The sequence below is a fragment of the Entelurus aequoreus genome, linkage group LG09, assembly GCF_033978785.1.
Source record: "Entelurus aequoreus isolate RoL-2023_Sb linkage group LG09, RoL_Eaeq_v1.1, whole genome shotgun sequence".
In the NCBI taxonomy this organism is placed as follows: domain Eukaryota; kingdom Metazoa; phylum Chordata; class Actinopteri; order Syngnathiformes; family Syngnathidae; genus Entelurus; species Entelurus aequoreus.
The window spans coordinates 69,807,874-69,827,871 of NC_084739.1; the positions used below are offsets into that span (position 1 = coordinate 69,807,874).

Sequence of the window (19,998 nt, forward strand, 5' to 3'; positions counted from 1 at the left end):
ATAAATAAATACAATCATGTGTGCTTACGGACTGTATCCCTGCAGACTGTATTGATCTATATTGATATATAATGTATAGTGTTTTTTATGTTGATCTCATAAATTTTTATTTTTATTTATTTTTTTATTTTTTTTACATAAATAAATACAATCATGTGTGCTTACGGACTGTATCCCTGCAGACTGTATTGATCTATATTGATATATAATGTATAGTGTTTTTTATGTTGATCTCATAAATTTTTATTTTTATTTATTTATTTATTTTTTTTACATAAATAAATACAATCATGTGTGCTTACGGACTGTATCCCTGCAGACTGTATTGATCTATATTGATATATAATGTATAGTGTTTTTTATGTTGATCTCATAAATTTTTATTTTTATTTATTTATTTATTTTTTTTACATAAATAAATACAATCATGTGTGCTTACGGACCGTATCCCTGCAGACTGTATTGATCTATATTGATATATAATGTATATATTGTGTTTTTTATGTTGATTTCATAAAAAAAAAAAAAAAAAAAAAATTTTTTTTTTTTTTTTTTAATTTCTTCGGCCCGGTACCAATCGGTCCGCGGCCCGGTACCGGTCCGGTGGTTAGGGACCACTGATCTAGAGGGCTTATATAGTGGGAGCATATCAGTGATATACTTCGGCCCTAGACCATGTAGTGATTTATATGTGAGCAGGAGGATTTTGAAATCAATTCTCTGATGTACAGGGAGCCAATGTAAGGATGTAAGAATTGGTGTAATGTGCTCACATTTTTTGGTCTTTGTTAGAACTCTAGCAGCAGCGTTCTGAACAAGCTGTAGCTGCCTGACAGTTTTTTTGGGAAGACCTGCAAGGAGACCATTACAATAGTCTAGCCTACTGGTAATAAAGGCATGTACAAGTTGTTCTAAGTCTTGAGCTGACATGAGCCCTCTAAGTCTTGTCACATTTTTGAGGTGATAGTAGGCCGATTTTGTTACTGATTTGATGTGACTGTCGAAATGTAAATCGGAATCTAAAATAACCCCAAGATTTCTGGCTTTATTTGAGGTTTTCAGGGACAGTGATTGAAGGTGTTGGATGACTTTAAACCTTTCTTTTTTTAGCACCAAATCAATTATCTCAGTTTTATCTTCATTTAGTTGTAGGAAATGTTGGCAAATCCAGTGTTTGACTTGCTCAATGCACTGGCACAGAAGATCTATGGGGCGATAGTCATTTGGTGATAGCGCTACATAGATTTGGGTGTCATCGGCATAGCAATGATGGTCAATGTTATTATTTTGCATGATTTGTCCTAGTGGGAGCATATAGATGTTAAATAAAGTCGGCCCCAAGATTGAACCTTGGGGGACTCCACACGTTACGTTGGTTGGTTCTGATACAACGTCACCAATAGAAACAAAATAGTTCCTATCTTGTAGATATGACTTGAACCAGCTTAAAACTGTGCCTGAGATCCCCACCCAGTTTTCGAACCTGTATGTGAGCTTCAAAACTAACAATAAAAACTACAATTCTACTGGTTAATAAAGAGTGTGTGAAGTACAATATGGAGGTATTTGAGCTTCAAAACTAACAATAAAAACTACACTTCTACTGGTTAATAAAGAGTGTGTGAAGTACAATATGGAGGTATTTGGACTTCAAAACTAACAATAAAAACTACACTTCTACTGGTTAATAAAGAGTGTGTGAAGTACAATATGGAGGTATTTGGACTTCAAAACTAACAATAAAGGTGACGCTTTAAAAGGCCTACTGAAAGCCACTACTAGCGACCACGCAGTCTGATAGTTTATATATCAATGATGAAATCTTAACATTGCAACACATGCCAATACGGCCGGGTTAACTTATAAAGTGCAATTTTAAAATTCCCGCCACACTTCCGGTTGAAAAACTCCTTTTGATATGATTTATGCGCGTGACGTCACAAAATGCACGGAAGTGTTTGGGCCCTATTGGACACAATACACAAAGTTCTGTTTTCTTCGACAAAATTCCACAGTATTCTGGACATCTGTGTTGGTGAATCTTTTGCAATTTTGGATCGATCGGTGTCTTAGCGGCTAAGTACAATACTTACAGCAACACAACAAGGACTACTTACCCTGATAGAAGACGCCTAGCCGATGCTTGCCGCCAAACCCACGGATGAAGTCGTTCGTCGCGCCGTTGATCGCTGGAACGCAGGTGAACACGGCTGTTGATGGGAAGATGAGGGCTGGCTGGCGTAGGTGGAGCGCTAATGTTTGTATCATAGTTCTGTGAGGTCCGGTTGCTAAGTTGCTAAATTAGCCTTAGCGTTGTTAGCAACAGCATTGTTAAGCCTTACCAGGCTGAGAATTTTTAACCGTGTAGTTACATGTACATGGTTTAATAGTATTGTTGCTCTTCTGTCTATCCTTCCAGTCAGGGGTTTATTTATTTTGTTTCTATCTTCATTTGAGAACGATGCTATCACGTTAGCTCAGTAGCTAAGTGTGTCACCGATGTATTGTCTTGGAGATAAAAGTCACTTTAAATGTCCATTTCGCGTGCTCGACTCTCATTTTCAAGAGGATATAGTATCCGAGGTGGTTTAAAATACAAATCCGTGATACACAATAGAAAAAGAAGAGAGTACATAGTTCGGTGAGGTCCGGTTGCTAAATTAGCCTTAGCGTTGTTAGCAACAGCATAGTTTAGCCTTACCAGGCTGAGAATTTTTAACCGTGTAGTTACATGTACATGGTTTAATATTATTGTTGATTTTCTGTCTATCCTTCCAGTCAGGGGTTTATTTATTTTGTTTATATCTTCATTTGAGAACGATGCTATCACGTTAGCTCAGTAGCTAAGTGTGTCACCGATGTATTTTCTTGGAGATAAAAGTCACTTTAAATGTCCATTTCGCGTGCTCGACTCATTTTCAAGAGGATATAGTATCCGAGGTGGTTTAAAATACAAATCCGTGATCCACAATAGAAAAAGGAGAGAGTGTGGAATCCAATGAGCCAGCTTGTACCTAAGTTACGGTCAGAGCGAAAAAAGATACGTCCATCACTGCCTCTCAAGTCCTTCACTGTAACGTTCCTCATCTACGAATCTTTCATCCTCGCTCAAATTAATGGGGTAATCGTCACTTTCTCGGTCCGAATCTCTCTCGCTCCATTGTAAACAAAGGAAAATTGTGAGGAATACTAGCTCCTGTGACGTCACGCTACTTCCGGTACAGGCAAGGCTTTTTTTATCAGCGAGCAAAAGTTGCAAACTTTATCGTCGATTTTCTCTACTAAATCCTTTCAGCAAAAATATGGCAATATCGCAAAATGATCAAGTATGACACATAGAATGGATCTGCTATTCCCGTTTAAATAAAAAAAAATCATTTCAGTAGGCCTTTAAACAAGGAAGCAACGCGCTTCAAGTGTTGCTTTAAAACTTGCTTCGCCAAATGTGGCGATTAGTTTCAAACTTAAGTAAACATTTAAATATTAACCATTCAGATCTGCAAAGAGAGTTTAAATAGTGACAAGTAATAATGTAGTTGTTACACCTGTCCTGCTGTTCTGCACCGGTGCAGACTGTCGTCAAGGAGCACAGGGCAGATGTTCCCTTCAGGGTCAATGTTTTCGTCCGGGCTAACACACTTCACTTCACAGTGGGTCTCCTAAGCTCTGCTTTCAGGTCAGAATTCAAGGCCGCTGATTTGTGACATTCTGGTTGCTTTATTGTTACTTTTGTAGGACACAACCAAACCCGTTTATTTTTTTTACTGTGCAGTGCATGCGCTCCCGCTCTCTCTCTCTCTTTGCTCGCCCACTCACTCACTGACGTCACTCAAACATGTTGCCATTCTCACAAAAACATGCACGCTATTGCTTGGATTGATGCCAAATATTAGCAGAGTTAGGACCGCCCACCTAATGTCAACTATTGCAAGTAAAATGACTGAATTTGGTAACAAATTGCAAGAAATTGTGTTTTAACTTGAACAAAAGTGTGTTTTACCTGCCACATGGTTTATCTGTGTAAATGTATCCATAGTTCTGTTTTTAGTACTTACTAATAATTGTATTTTTCTTCAAGCACAGACCAGGATTGGCAACCATAAATCATAAATGATTTAATATTATGTTAATAAAAATGTTGTATTATATTCTAATCTAATTCTTGATTATGGAAAATTGTAAATTGTTCTTTGAGTGCAACAAGAAAAACACAATGTGTTTAATGCCCTTTCATTTATATTTGAACCTTCTACAATATGTGTGTGTGAGTGTTTGTGTGTGTGTGTGTATATGTTTATTGTATTGTATTATTTTCTGTTAAAATAAAGCCGAAGTGTTAATTATTTCGTAGTTCCCTTTATTTGTAAAAGTATCAAAAAGTAACCAACACTTCAGGGCCGTATAGTCTGCGGCCATAACCAGTTGCAGAAGAACTAGTTTGCAATGGAAGGATGTCTAAAAAAAATATCAATGTAATCATAATAGTATCAACTAGATACGCTCTTGTACTTGGTATCATTACAGTGGATGTCAGGTGTCGATTCACCCATGGCATTTGTTTACATTGTGACGCCGGTTAGCTATTGTATCGTCCTACAGTGTGTAGTGAAGCCTGTTTAGCTATTCCTCGTCCTGCAGTGATAACGATACTTGTAAGAAACTTACTTTATTTGTCGCCATGGAGGCGAGGATTAGTGATTTAGAAGTAGATAAAACACTGCCGATTGCGGATGGATGTTAGCCGCTAACTAGCTAGCCATGTTTTAAAGCACCTCCTCCTGAGGGTGTTTCAGTGTTATAGCTTCACCTTTATCTTTACTTTTTACACCAAAATGCGTCCATTCTCCCTTTTCTGTCTACACACTGTGTCTGCTTGTAAGTACTCTGTATGTGCGCGCTGCCGAACATGCTCCTCTGCTTGTAAAACTAACAATGTCACGACATGACGACAACACGCCGTCATGCCTGTAAAAATATGGCGAGCCGGTACTTTTCAGAGTGTAGTAAAATGCAGATTTCAGCAAGTAAATGGAGCGTAGTTGGTCTTTTTTTTTTTTAGAGTGCTTTACAGGCAAAATAGTACATTTCCAATTTCCTGCATTGTTAGTCGCCCCTTTTAGGCGCAGTTTTTTACCATCTAGAAAGCACAAAAATGGGGAAAACGTGTGCTCTTGTCTGACACGATGGACCAAATTCCTGAACAAGTGCAATTTTCCTTGAAACTTGACTCATCTGCAATGCAGCCTTCCCATAATAGAAGCCACATCAAAATCCACCCCCCTAAACATGTCCAATTCTGCTCAGAGAAAGCCATAATAGCGTCATCGTGAACCAAAGTGCAGCCTTCAGGAAATGAGTCCTGGAGGGAAAAAGTGGTCAAGAGGAAGATGAATGACATGCTACTCATCATCATACACCCTTTTTAATGTCTTTAGTCTGCTGATGCAACCACTTCCTATCTGCTGACTAACTGACCCACATTCCTTCTTTGTGTGTGTGCATTCATGCGCCTGACTCTCCATCCTACCTAAAACATGGTCGCCGGGGTCTCAGCAGGGACCAATTAGAAGATTGTCACTCAGTGAATGTCATTTATCAGGAAAATGCCTTGTTTACTTACTTGAATTAACACACAATTTAACCAAGGATGATCTAGATCTGAAAATTATATTATTGTTCTGGTGTGTACAAAAGCCAAAAGCAGGGAAGTTGTCACTTTGTGTAAATGGTAAATAAAAACAGAATACCGTGACTTGCAAATCCTTTTCAACTCAATCAATCAATCAATCAATCAATGTTTATTTATATAGCCTTTAATCACAAGTGTCTCAAAGGGCTGCACAAGCCACGACGACATCCTCGGTACAGAGCCCACATAAGGGCAAGGAAAAACTCACAACCCAGTGGGACGTCGATGTGAATGACAATGAGAAACCTTGGAGAGGACCGCATATGTGGGTGACCCCCTAGGAGAGACCGGATGCAATGGATGTCGAGTGGGTCTAACATAATAGTGTGAGAGTCCAGTCCATAGTGGATCTAACATAATAGTGAGAGTCCAGTCCATAGGGGATCTAACATAATAGTGAGAGTCCAGTCCATAGTGGATCTAACATAATAGTGAGAGTCCAGTCCATAGTGGATCTAACATAAAAGTGAGAGAGTCCAGTCCATAGTGGATCTAACATAAAAGTGAGAGAGTCCAGTCCATAGTGGATCTAACATAACAGTGAGAGTCCAGTCCATAGTGGATCTAACATAACAGTGAGAGTCCAGTCCATAGTGGATCTAACATAACAGTGAGAGTCCAGTCCATAGTGGATCTAACATAATAGTGTGAGAGTCCAGTCCATAGTGGATCTAACATAATATCGAGAGTCCAGTCCATAGTGGATCTAACATAATAGTGAGAGTCCAGTCCATAGTGGATCTAACATAAAAGTGAGAGTCCAGTCCATAGTGGATCTAACATAATAGTGAGAGTCCAGTCCATAGTGGAACTAACATAATAGCGTGAGAGTCCAGTCCATAGTGGATCGAACATAACAGTGAGAGTCCAGTCCATAGTGGATCTAACATAAAAGTGAGAGAGTCCAGTCCATAGTGGATCTAACATAAAAGTGAGAGAGTCCAGTCCATAGTGGATCTAACATAACAGTGAGAGTCCAGTCCATAGTGGATCTAACATAACAGTGAGAGTCCAGTCCATAGGGGATCTAACATAATAGTGAGAGTCCAGTCCATAGTGGATCTAACATAATAGTGAGAGTCCAGTCCATAGTGGATCTAACATAAAAGTGAGAGAGTCCAGTCCATAGTGGATCTAACATAAAAGTGAGAGAGTCCAGTCCATAGTGGATCTAACATAACAGTGAGAGTCCAGTCCATAGTGGATCTAACATAACAGTGAGAGTCCAGTCCATAGTGGATCTAACATAACAGTGAGAGTCCAGTCCATAGTGGATCTAACATAATAGTGTGAGAGTCCAGTCCATAGTGGATCTAACATAATAGTGAGAGTCCAGTCCATAGTGGATCTAACATAAAAGTGAGAGAGTCCAGTCCATAGTGGATCTAACATAAAAGTGAGAGAGTCCAGTCCATAGTGGATCTAACATAACAGTGAGAGTCCAGTCCATAGTGGATCTAACATAACAGTGAGAGTCCAGTCCATAGTGGATCTAACATAACAGTGAGAGTCCAGTCCATAGTGGATCTAACATAACAGTGAGAGTCCAGTCCATAGTGGATCTAACATAATAGTGAGAGTCAAGTCCATAGTGGATCTAACATAATAGTGTGAGAGTCCAGTCCATAGTGGATCTAACATAATAGTGTGAGAGTCCAGTCCATAGTGGATCTAACATAACAGTGAGAGTCCAGTCCATAGTGGATCTAACATAATAGTGTGAGAGTCCAGTCCATAGTGGATCTAACATAATAGTGTGAGAGTCCAGTCCATAGTGGATCTAACATAATAGTGTGAGTGTACAGTCCATAGTGGATCTAACATAATAGTGAGTGTCCAGTCAATAGTGGATCTAACATAATAGTGAGAGTCCAGTCCCTAGTGGGACTAACATAATAGTGTGAGAGTCCAGTCCATAGTGGATCTAACATAATAGTGTGAGAGTCCAGTCCATAGTGGATCTAACATAATAGTGTGAGAGTCCAGTCCATAGTGGATCTAACATAATAGTGAGAGTCCAGTCCATAGTGGATCTAACATAATAGTGTGAGAGTCCAGTCCGTAGTGGATCTAACATAATAGTGTGAGAGTCCAGTCCATAGTGGATCTAGCATAATAGTGAGAGTCCAGTCCATAGTGGAACTAACATAATAGCGTGAGAGTCCAGTCCGTAGTGGATCTAACATAATAGTGTGAGAGTCCAGTCCATAGTGGATCTAACATAATAGTGTGAGAGTCCAGTCCATAGTGGATCTAACATAACAGTGAGAGTCCAGTCCACAGTGGATCTAAAATAATAGTGTGAGAGTCCAGTCCATAGTGGATCTAACATTATAGTGTGAGAGTCCAGTCCATAGTAGATCTAACATAGTGTGAGAGTCCAGTCCATAGTGGATCTAACATAATAGTGAGAGTCCAGTCCATAGTGGATCTAACATAATAGTGAGAGTCCAGTCCATAGTGGATCTAACATAATAGTGAGAGTTCAGTCCATAGTGGATCTAACATAATAGTGAGAGTCCAGTCCATAGTGGATCTAACATAATAGTGAGAGTCCAGTCCATAGTGTATCTAGCATATTAGTGTGAGAGTCCAGTCCATAGTGGATCTAACATAATAGTGTGAGAGTCCAGTCCATAGCGGATCTAACATAATAGTGAGAGTCCAGTCCATAGTGGATCTAACATAATATTGTGAGACTCCAGTCCATAGTGGATCTAACATAATAGTGTGAGAGTCCAGTCCATAGTGGATCTAACATAATAGTGAGAGTCCAGTCCATAGTGGATTTAACATAATATTGTGAGACTCCAGTCCATAGTGGATCCAACATAATAGTGAGAGTCCAGTCCATAGTGGCGCCAGCAGGAGACCATCCCGAGCAGAGATGGGTCAGCAGCGCAGAGATGTCCCCAACCGATGCACAGGCGAGCGGTCCACCCCGGGTCCCGACTCTGGACAGCCAGCACTTCATCCGTGGCCACCGTGAATTAAATTGAATAGACTGCAAAGACGAGAGAATCTGGAGAAATCGCTGCACGTAACATTGAATGCCCGTGACCTTCGACCCCTCAAGCGGTACAGCATCAAAAAGCTACATCTGTGTGTAAAGGATATCACCACATGGGCTCAGGAACACTTCAGAAAACCACTGTCAGTAACTAAAGTTGAGGAATGCTCGTCAAACACTTATTTGGAACATCCCACGGGTGAACAGGCTAATAGGGAACAGGTGGGTGCCATGATTGGATATAAAAGCAGCTTCCATGAAATGCTCAGTCATTCACAAACAAGGACGGGGCGAGGGTCACCACTTTGTCAACAAATGCCTGAGCAAATAGTCCAACAGTTTAAGAACAACATTTCTCAACCAGCAATCGCAAGGAATTTGGGGATTTCACCATACAGTCTGTAATATCATCAAAAGGTTCAGAGAATCTGGAGAAAACATTGAATGCCTGTGACCTTCGATCCCTCAGGCGGTACTGCATCAAAATGCGACATCAGTGTGTAAAGGATATCACCACATGGGCTAAGTAACACTTTAGAAAACCACTGTCCATAACTACCGTTGGTCGCTAAATCTGTAAGTGCAAGTTAAAACTCTGCTATGCAAAGCGAAAGCCATTTATCAACAACACCCAGAAACTCCGCCGACTTCGCTGGGCCCGAGCTCGTCTACGATGGACTGATGCAAAGTGGAAAAGTGTTCTGTGGTCTGACGAGTCCACATTTCAAATTGTTCTTGGAAACTGTGGACGTCGGACCAAAGAGGAAAAGAACCATCCGGATTGTTCTCGGCGCAAAGTGTAAAAGGCAGCATGTGTGATGGTGTGGGGGTGTATTAGTGCCCAAGGCATGGGTAACTTACACATCTGTGAAGGCACCATTAATGCTGAAAGGTACATACAGCTTTTGGAGCAACATATGTTGTTATCATGGACGCCCCTGCTTATTTCAGCAAGACAATGCCAAGCCACGTGTTACAACAGCGTGGCTTCGTAGTAAAAGAGTGCGGGTACTAGACTGGCCTGCCTGTAGTCCAGACCATTGAAAATGTGTGGTGCAATATGAAGGCTAAAATATGAGAAGGGAGACTGTTGAACAACTTAAGCTGTACATCAAGCAAGAATGGGAAAGAATTCCACTTCAAAAATGTGTCTCCTCAGTTCCCAAACCTTTACTGAGTGTTGTTAAAAGGAAAGGCCATGTAACACACTGGTAAAAATGCCTTTTTTGCCATGTGTTGCAGCCATTAAATTCTAAGTTAATGAATGTTTGCAAAGAAAGTGAAGAGTCTCAATGTGAACATGAAGTATCTTGTCTTTGCAGTCTATTCAATTGAATATAAGTTGAAATGGATTTGTTGTATTCTCTTTTTATTTACCATTTACACAACGTGACAACTTCACTGCTTTTGGGGTTTTGTACATGATTTGCTAATAGAGCAATGTTTCATTGCATCAGTGCTTGTTTTGATCTGTTTGGTTGTTTCCCCACATTCCAGGCACACGACACCACTGAGCTAACGACTGAGAATTGGACAACTTCGGATGTGACGGCGGAGACGAGGGCAACACCTTGAGAGCATGGCGCTGACGGACAAACACAAAGTCAAACGACAGCGCCTGGACAAAATATGCGAGGGTGAGACGGCTTTGACTTTATTTTCATGACTCGTATTTTCTTCGCTTTGTTGTCGTCGGAACATCCGTCAGCTGCACTTCAGATCACAACATGAGCTAAAAATGGTGTCTCGGTCCTACGTTTGGATGACATTTCTCATTGGATGTCAAAAAAAAAAATCAGTGAAGTTTTATTTAAGATGACTTAATTGGAAGTTTAAGGACCTATAGTAGGTGTGTGTCTAATGAAGATCCTAAAGACATTGGCATGAAAGTCTACATTTAACTATACAGTGCCTCTTCTCTTATTTCAGCCTTATTCCAAAATTAATCAAATTCTTTTTTTTCCCCCTCAAAATTCTACACAAAACAACCCATAACCAGAAATTGGAATCATTATCTTTACAAACCCCGTTTGCATATGAGTTGGGAAATTGTGTTAGATGTAAATATAAACGGAATACAATGATTTGCAAATCCTTTTCAACCCATATTCAGTTGAATGCACTACAAAGACAACATATTTGATGTTCAAACTCATAGTTTTTTATTTTTTTTGCATATAATAATTAACTTAGAATTTCATGGCTGCAACATGTGCCAAAGTAGTTGGGAAAGGGCATGTTCACCAGTGTGTTACATGGCCTTTCCTTTTAACAACACTCAGTAAACGTTTGGGAACTGAGGAAACTAATTGTTGAAGTTTTTAAAGTGGAATTCTTTCCCATTCTTGTTTCATGTAGAGCTTCAGTCGTTCAACAGTCCGGGGTCTCCGCTGTCGTATTTTAGGCTTCATAATGCGCCACACATTTTCGATGGGAGACAGGTCTGGACTGCAGGCGGGCCAGGAAAGTACCCGCGCTCTTTTTTTACGAAGCCACGCTGTTGTAACACGTGCTGAATGTGGCTTGGCACTGTCTTGCTGAAATAAGCAGGGGCGTCCATGAAAAAGACGGCGCTTAGATGGCAGCAGATGTTGTTCCAAAACCTGTACGTACCTTTCAGCATTAATGGTGCCTTCACAGATGTGTAAGTTACCCATGTCTTGGGCACTAATGCACCCCCATACCATCACACATGCTGGCTTTTGAACTTTGCGTCGATAACAGTCTGGATGGTTCGCTTCCCCTTTAGTCCGGATGACACAATGTCGAATATTTCCAAAAACAATTTGAAATGTGGACTCGTCAGACCACAGAACACTTTTCCACTTTGCATGAGTCCACCTTAGATGATCTCGGGCCCAGAGAAGCCGGCTGCGTTTCTGGGTGTTGTTGATAAATGGCTTTGGCTTTGCATAGTAGAGCTTTAACTTGCACTTGCAGATGTAGCGACCAACTGTATTTACTGACAGTGGATTTCTGAAGTGTTCCTGAGCCCATGTGGTGATATCCTTTAGAGCAGGGGTCACCAACCTTTTTGAAACCAAGAGCTACTTCTTGGGTACTGATTAATGCGAAGGGCTACCAGTTTGATACACACTTAAATAAATTGCCAGAAATAGCCAATTTGCTCAATTTACCTTTAACTCTGTTATTATTAATAATTAATGATATTTACACTTAATTGAACGGTTTAAAAGAGGAAAAAACACGAAAAAAATGACAATTCAATTTTGAAACATAGTTTATCTTCAATTTCGACTCTTTAAAATTCAACCGAAAAAAAGAAGAGAAAAACTAGCTAATTCGAATCTTTTTGAAAAAATTAAAAAAATAATTTATGGAACATCATTAGTAATTTTTCCTGATTAAGATTAATTTTAGAATTTTGGTGACATATTTTAAATAGGTTAAAATCCAATCTACACTTTGTTAGAATATATAACAAATTGGACCAAGCTATATTTCTAACAAAGACAAATCATTATTTCTTCTAGATTTTTCAAAACAAAAATTTTAAAAGAAATTCAAAAGACTTTGAAATAAGATTTAAATTTGATTCTACAGATTTTCTAGATTTGCCAGAATATTTTTTTTGAATTTTAATCATAATAAGTTTAAAGAAATATTTCACAAATATTCTTCGTCGAAAAAACAGAAGCTAAAATGAAGAATTCAATTAAAATGTATTTATTATTCTTTACAATAAAAAAAATAAATTTACTTGAACATTGATTTAAAATGTCAGTAAGGAAGAGGAAGGAATTTAAAAGGTAAAAAGGTATATGTGTTTAAAAATCCTAAAATAATTTTTAAGGTTGTATTTTTTCTCTAAAATTGTCTTTCTGAAAGTTATAAGAATCAAAGTAAAACAATTAATGAATTTATTTAAACAACTGAAGACCAAGTCTTTAAAATATTTTCTTGGATTTTTAAATTCTATTTGAGTTTTGTCTCTCTTAGAATTAAAAATGTCGGGCAAAGCGAGACCAGTTTGCTAGTAAATAAATACAATTTAAAAAATAGCGGCAGCTCACTGGTAAGTGCTGCTATTTGAGCTATTTTTAGAACAGGCCAGCGGGCTACTCATCTGGTCCTTACGGGCTACCTGGTGCCCGCGGGCACCGCATTGGTGACCCCTGCTTTAGAGATTGATGTTGGTTTTTGATACAGTGCCGTCTGAGGGATGGAAGGTCACAATCATTCAATGTTGGTTTTCGGCCATGCCGCTTACGTGCAGTGATTTCTCCAGATTCTCTGAACCTTTTGATGATATTACGGACCGTAGATGGTGAAATCCCTACATTTCTTGCAATTGCACTTTCAGAAACGTTGTTCTTAAACTGTTTGACTATTTCCTCACGCAGTTGTGGACAAAGGGGTGCACCTCGCCCCATCCTTTCTTGTGAAAGACTGAGCATTTATTGGGAAGCTGTTTTTATACCCAATCATGGCACCCACCTGTTCCCAATTAGCCTGCACACCTGTGGGATGTTCCAAATACCGTAATTTCCGGACTATAAGCCGCTACTTTTTCCCCTCGTTCTGGTCCCTGCGGCTTATACAAGGGTGCGGCTTATTTACGGCCTGTTCTTCTCCGACACCGACGAAGAGGATTTCGGTGGTTTTAGTACGCAGGAGGAAGACGATGACACAATGATTAAAGACTGACTTTTCATATACCGGTAGGCTGGTTATTTTGATAACGTACAGGCGAGCACTTTGTATTATTTGTACTCTGCACGAATGCTGTTCGCCATGTCAAAGATGTGAAAGTTTGATTGAATGATTGAAAGATTTATTGTTAATAAATGGGACGCTTTGCGTTCCCAAACAGTCATCTCTGTCCCGACAATCCCCTCCGTGGTAGCAGGAACCCCTATATACTACGCTAATTACACATCAAAACCCTGCGGCTTATAGTCGGGTGCGGCTTATATATGGAGCAATCTGTATTTTCCCCTAAATTTAGCTGGTGCGGCTTATAGTCAGGTGCGGCTTATATATGGAGCAATCTGTATTTTCCCCTGAATTTAGCTGGTGCGGCTTATAGTCCGGAAATTACGGTAAGTGTTTGATGAGCATTCCTCAACTTTATCAGTATTTATTGCCACCTTTCCCAACTTCTTTGTCACGTGTTGCTGGCATCAAATTCTAAAGTTAATGATTATTTGCAACAAAAAAAAAAGTTTATCAGTTTGAACATCAAATATGTTGTCTTTGTAACATATTCAACTGAATATGGCTTGAAAATGATTTGCAAATCATTGTATCCCGTTTATATTTACATCTAACACAATTTCCCAACTCATATGGAAACAGGGTTTGTAAATATTACACATATGTTATATTTTATATTGCTACTACGGTACATTTTTTGTCTATCTTATACCTGCATTGTCCTTTCCATCCTTACACTTTCCTTCCTTTGTAACTGAGCTTCTGTGTGGAACAATTTCCCTTGTGGATCATTAAAGTTTGTCTAAGTCTAGGTCTAAATCCTAATGGGCCGCATTTCGCCTAATTCTGAAGTAGACTGTAGCTCAGTGTGGATCTGGGCTTCCAGTGAGTCATCCAAGTGTTCCGTCTGTTGGCCCTTTTGAGAACATGCCAGAGGGACCAGGACTGCAATAAGAGAAATATGCTAAACACCTGTCACTCCTTCCTTCCTTTCCCCGGTTCCCCCACCCACCTTATGTCCGCTCCATATGCGTGCGCGGTATGCACTGGCATCAGCGCCTGTGCCCGCCATCGCCATTTATCCGTAGCTAGGATCTGTGCAGTTGGTGGGAGGTGAGCGTGATGAGAACGCGACGGGGGCGCCTTGATATTTACAAAACTGCACTTGGGCGCATGTGCCACCAGGGGGCGTCGGGGTATCTGTCACAATGACCAGCAGTGGCAGTCAGGCCTTTGGAATCCATCCTATGACAGGTTCATTAGGATGATAAGGCAAAGTAACCCAATCATGTACAATTAAAACAAATCCTTTTTATAGCTCCGAGTGATGCTTTTTAAAGACAATCATCGCATCGCTCGACCCGTGCACTTAATGTCTGTTAAGTGTGTGCACTACAATCCAAAGTGACAGCATTATTCCCTGTAATCCCATTTCCATTCGCTGCCTCCTGCCGCAATAAGTCAAATGTAGTGTTTAACATTCGGAGCATGCTTTTGTTCGGCGACAGCGGAGAAGACACTTGTATTTATTCCTCCCGCAGCGCTGTGTTTTCGCTTTTTGACTCATTGTTTATTCATATATGCGGAGCAGGCCGAGGCCGAGGCTCTCGCTGCGGTTTGCATGAACAAAAAGGAGATATTAACGAAGGGAGGTGCTGCAGCTGGGCAGACAGAAATGTGATACAAGATCGTGCTTGCACGGTGTGTGCGTGTGCGCGCCAGATATGATTGCACAGCATGCACATTGTCACAGTGCTAATGTAATGTTTGGTAAATCTGAGCATGAACACATCTCGCACAATCAAAATTAGGCACGCACCAGTGCACACAAATCTGTGTACTTCTGGCAACGGCCAGCGTTGTTTTATAAACCGAACAGAAGGAACACGCACCTCGCTGTGATTAAATCGACATGTTTTCAAAGTAGCATGCCACTGTTGTGTTGTTGTTTGTTTGTTTTTGCCTGTAAAACAAAGGTTAGAAGTGCTTTGGATTAACAGCCATTACGCAGACAAGCACCCTGCCCCCTGCACAGACCGCACTCCCCACCCCCCACCCGGTGTTTCAGTTTTGCCCGCAGATTACAGATATACCCTAGGTCAGTGGTCCCCAACCTTTCTGTAGCTGCGGACCAGTCAACGCTTGAAAATTTGTCCCACGGACTGGTGGGGGGGGGGGGGGGGGGGGGTATTTAAAAAAAAAAAAAAAAAATTTTTTTTTTTTTTTTTTTACATAATTAAATACAATCATGTGTGCTTACGGACTGTATCCCTGCAGACTGTATTGATATATAATGTATATATTGTGTTTTTTATGTTGATTTCATTTAAAAAAAATATATATATATATATATATATATATATATTTCTTGTGCGGCCCGGTACCAATCGGTCTGCGGACCGGTACCGGGCCGCGGCCCGGTGGTTGGGGACCACTGCCCTAGGTCACGGTTGTCAAACTCAAGGCCTGGGGGCCAGATCTGGCCCGCCACATCATTTTATCCAGCCCTCCTCATCATTTTATCCGGCCCACAGACACCTGTAAATAATGTGTCTACAACAGACCTGGGCAAATGAAGGCCCAAGGGCCACATGCGCCCCGTTAAGCTTTTCAATCTGGCCCGCCGGACATTCCCAAATACTTTTTTTAGATCTTTAAGATGGAAAGTGTAGCTACCATTATCAGTGTTTCCCACACATTCATTTATTTGTTGCGGCCCGCCACGAAGGAATTATGTCCGCCACAAATAGATTTTTATTTTATTTTTTTAAAATGTTTTTTAATTTATTTTTTTGTCCTGTCCAGCTTCTCAGGCAAATCATATAGTTGATGTAGATGCCCATATAGGCTGTTTAGATTTACTTTACAAAAGAGAAGTGTAGGATACTTCTCTTGTTGCCTTATTTGTATTTGACCACTACTGTTTTCTGTTTATTTGTTACTGACTGTGGCAGGACACCTCTGCCTCTGTTTCACTTTATGTTGCTGGTAAATAATATGGTTGTAGTAGTAGGCTGAAGTTAAATTATTTAGTATGCACTAATTAAAGGGGCAGAGCTTTAAGAGACATTTTAGCTTTTTTATTTTACAAGATATATTTTTTGTAAGAACCACAATTAATAAATATATTTCAGTGAATAACTTATTGTTCAAATTTGTATATAAATATGTACATAAAGTGTTGTAATTATATTGTAAAATAGATGGATGGATGGACGTTTAAAACAAAACTGTTATTATTAATTAGTAGGTATACATTTTTTTTAGCCTTTTTAGAGAAAATCATATCACTGTAGTCAATTATGCAAATTACTCGATGATGTCATGGTGACCACGCCCCCACCGCCACAGGTATCTTGGCAGTTTATGGGAAACACTGATTATGATGTGCAGTGATGTTTTCTATTGACCGTAAGTCTTCAACTATACTAAGTATTTCAATGCTTGGAACATGCGCTTTTGCATGATATTTTAGTGACTAGTGTTGTCCTGATACCAATATTATTTCGGTACTTTTCAATACTTTTCTAAATAAAGAGGGCCAGAAAAAATTGCATTATTGGCTTTATTTTAACAAAAAATCTTAGGGTGTGCAGTGTTTCCCATAAACTGCCAAGATACCTGTGGCGGTGGGGGCGTGGCTATGGGCGTGGTCACATGAAATCATCGAGTAATTTGCATAATTTACTACAATGATGATTTTCTCTAAAAAGGCTCAAAAAATGTATACTTACTAATTAATAACAGTTTTGTTTTAAACGTCCATCCATCCATCCATTCTACAATATAATTACAACACTTTATGTACATATTTATATACAGATTTGAACAATAAGTTATTCACTGAAATATTAATTGTGGTTCTTACAAAAAATATATCTTATAAAATATAACAGCTAAAATGTCTCAAAGCTCTGCCCCTTTAATTAGTGCATACTAAATAATTTAACTTTAGCCTACTACTACAACCATATTATTTACCAGCAACATAAAGTGAAACAGAGGCCGAGGTGTCCTGCCACAGTCAGTAACAAATAAACAGAAAACAGTAGTGGTGGTAGATAGACACAGAGCTTCATCAAACATCTGATCCACTGAACAAAGAGCTCCAAAAATCTTGAACTTTAAACTGCCATCAGTTTTACTCCCTCCACTTAACCATGTGTTTCCTACTGCCTGCAGACTTTGCACCCTTTGTTATATACACATGTTGTGTTTCTAATATAAATACATTTAATAAAGTCAAATACAAATAAGGCAACAAGAGAAGTATCCTACACTTCTCTTTTGTAAAGTAAATCTGAACAGCCGATATGGGCATCTACATCAACTATATGATTTTCCTGAGAAGCTGGAGAGGACAAAAAAAATATATATATATATATATATATATATATATTTTTTTTTTTTTTTTTTTAATTTATTTTTTTAATTTTATTTTTTTTAAATTTGTGGCGGACATAATTCTTTCGTGGCGGGCTGCCACAAATAAATGAATGTGTGGGAAACCCTGGTGTGGCAGACTGGTACTTTTCAGAGGCGGTATGGTACCGAATATGATTCATTAGTATCATGGTACTATACTAATACCCGTATACCGTACAACCCTACTAGTTACTATGGTAGTCTATGTCACAGCAGGTCAGACGAGGTACCAAGCAGTGTGGGTGGGGAGCGTTTCCACAGAGTGTTTCCAGAGCCTGAAGTGTGGGTGTCAGGGACAGACGTGGAAGGAGATTTTTACAAGGAAGTTCTAAAGCTTAGTGATGTATCAAATATATCAGATTCTAGATGTTTTTGGTTTTTTTACCATTCACGTTCATATTTCGCTGTGTTTGTTGCATTTGGCTTGATTGTAAAATATGTCGATCGAGACGGGGTGTGACGTTCATATGTTCACAATATTCAGGGTTTTATCCTTCATAGAAAAAAATAAAATTCCATTCCGTTTTTAAGGCGGTCTGTCATAACATTTTTAGCATTCATTCGGACTTTATTGTGAGGTTTTGTATTAGTTTTCCTAAAAATAGACATACCGGCGCCCAGACACATTTTTGTCTCTAAATTTGGCCCCCGAGTCAAAATAATTGCCCAGGCCTGGTCTACAAGGTTATTATAGCTGGTAAGCCTGGGTGGTATATGGAGTTTGTAAGCTATATCGATATATTTTTAGACAAGATATGAATTAAGAAAGTATCGTAATATCGATATAATTTACTTCACGTTAAAATGACCAAACGCCGCTTGTTTGTTGTTCCTTGTTGTCCCTCACTCCCTCTCATTGGCTATTAAACCCCTCCCCTTCCTCCTTCCTCCTTCCAAGACGTACTTGCACGTATAAGAACATCCATGATTGGTTGGTTGTGTACTATGATGAGTCACCATTGGTTGAGATTAGGCCAATCGGAGGCAAGATAGGGCGGGTCATCGAACCAGGAAGGGAAATCGCAACAGACGTCCCAAAGGACGACGAGAGAGTTGTAGGAGAGAAGAGCGATTTATATATTAAGAAATGTAGTGGAAGATGGCAGAGGGATTCTCTTCTTTAGATTTTTTTTTTTTTAGCGATTTAGACGACGTCCAGAAAACCCACAAGGCGTCTACTTTGCCACATTTAGACAAATTAGGGATTAGGGCTGCAACAACTAATCGATTAAATCGATTAAAATCGATTATAAAAATAGTTGCCGATTAATTTAGTCATCGATTCGTTGGATATATGCTATGCGCATGCGCAGAGGCTTTTTTTTATTTATTTATTTTTTTTTAAATTTTTTTTTTTTTTTTTTTTTTTTTAAATAAACCTTTATTTATAAACGGCAACATGTACAAACAGCTGAGAAACAATAATCAAAATAAGTATGGTGCCAGTATGCTGTTTTTTTTCAATAAAATACTGGAAATGATAGAAATGTAGTTTGTCTCTTTTATCCGATTATTAATCGAAGTAATAATCGACAGATTAATCGATTATCAAATTAATCGTTAGTTGCAGCCCTAGTCTGGATAAAACATTCATTTGAGTTGTTTACCATGTAAGCCCAAAATCCAAGCTGTTCTTGAGAAATGCTGCCAAAAATGTATTATTTGCACAGCTATGTTATTTATTTTACGTAGAATTAATGTTTTTGTATTTTATTTATGTTATGTAATTCTGAACTGCTTAAACAGTTTCTTTTCTGTGCTATTAATACCCATCTTGACTAACTGGGTTCATAAAAGTGTTTACAGTATACTTGTCATTCACTTCAATTTCAGTGAATATCAGTCAAAAATGAATATTTTTATATGTATACTTTCACCGGAAATTACATTGAGTGAATATCGAGTTTAAGTAAAAATATATCGAGATATACTTTTTTGTCCATATCGCCTAGTCCTAAGAGCTGGCTTCTCTTTCTTCCCCTCCCTTTTTCTGCTTTCTTTTGTATCTCTAGTTATCATTACATATATATATTGTTGCATTTGAACAACTGTATTGTCTATAATAGAGGTAAATTATTGGTATTGTTCATTATCAATAGCGCTATTTCTATTGGTATTTGTATTGCTCCATTTGTAGTGTAATAATGCTCATTGTCATTTCTGTAATATTAATATTTATTTCACTAACTGCTTCTTT

The 19,998-nt window shown here is 39.0% G+C and overlaps 1 protein-coding gene across 1 annotated transcript in view; it reads left to right on the plus strand.

Moving 5' to 3' along the window:
- Positions 1–19,998, plus strand: part of ctbp2a (C-terminal binding protein 2a) — a 158,258-nt gene that overhangs the window by 47,315 nt on the left and 90,945 nt on the right. Inside the window, exon 2 of the mRNA XM_062059266.1 lies at positions 10,197–10,336. Within this exon, the coding sequence (XP_061915250.1) occupies positions 10,279–10,336 (58 nt within the window). The 5' untranslated portion in view covers positions 10,197–10,278. The remainder of the gene's footprint in view (positions 1–10,196; positions 10,337–19,998) is intronic.